The 857-nt window shown below is 34.5% G+C and overlaps 1 protein-coding gene across 1 annotated transcript in view; it reads right to left on the bottom strand.

Moving 5' to 3' along the window:
* Positions 1–840, bottom strand: part of C922_05483 (hypothetical protein) — a gene marked incomplete at both ends in the record, with an annotated part of 1,746 nt that extends 906 nt beyond the window's left edge. The window contains one exon of the mRNA XM_008821054.1: positions 3–840. Coding sequence (XP_008819276.1) covers positions 3–840 — 838 coding nt within the window. The remainder of the gene's footprint in view (positions 1–2) is intronic.
* Between the last annotated feature and the right edge of the window lie 17 nt (positions 841–857).

The following is an 857-nucleotide window of genomic DNA, read 5'->3' as shown; positions in this document are numbered from 1 at the left end:
ATCTCTATCTTTCTCTTTTTCATGCAAGTATATATATATGGTGTGCTTCCTTTCCTGTGGTAATATCTTTTTCTTTACAGATTCCCTTGCTTCTTCTTTTTCTTTTCTTTTCAATAATTCTTTTATATTTTCTAAATCCCCTTCTCCCTGATGGTGAATTTTCTTAAATAGACTATTTTGGCACGTTAAATCTAAGTTCTCCGCATATTCATCAACTATCGCTGACGCATCTTCATCGGGTGTAAACCCATCCGCACTTATGATATTAATCTTCTTAAATAATCTATTGTTCTCTGTTATATACACACCCTTGTCATTCTCAGGTTGTGCTTCCTTTCCATAGCTTCTCAATAAACCGCATTCATTTATGTACTGCATCCTTCTATATAAACTCTTAGAGAATGTTACATATATTCTGTTAATTAGATGCTCCTTTCTCATCAATTCCTTCTTGTTTAGTAGATCAATCGAATTTCTTGATATATCTTTTCCAAACAATTCGTCTCTGCGCAGTTTGTCATTGGTGTACATAGAACTACCTGCCACTTCGAATTTTGCGTCTTGTAACTTGTCACTTTGTTCACTAAAATCATCTTTGACCTGCAATATAGGTTGATAAGACGTGTATTCTTTCTTAAAAAGGCCATCTCTTAATAATGCTTCACGGTTCTTCATATGATGAAATTTTTCTGGAACATCATCAGGTGTTTTTACATGCACTTGTTCCGATGCAGGCTCCTTCTTCGATGAATCGTTCCTACATATGATATCATCTATAGAATCAATCTCTGCTTCGGACGGCTCCTTTTTTGATGCATAACTTTGTTTTACTTTCTGCATTCTCTTATACATCTCAT

The sequence above is a fragment of the Plasmodium inui genome, assembly GCF_000524495.1.
Source record: "Plasmodium inui San Antonio 1 unplaced genomic scaffold supercont1.80, whole genome shotgun sequence".
NCBI lineage: Eukaryota > Apicomplexa > Aconoidasida > Haemosporida > Plasmodiidae > Plasmodium > Plasmodium inui.
The sequence above is the reverse complement of the archived record's forward strand: the minus strand, read 5'-3'. Positions and strand labels throughout refer to the sequence as shown.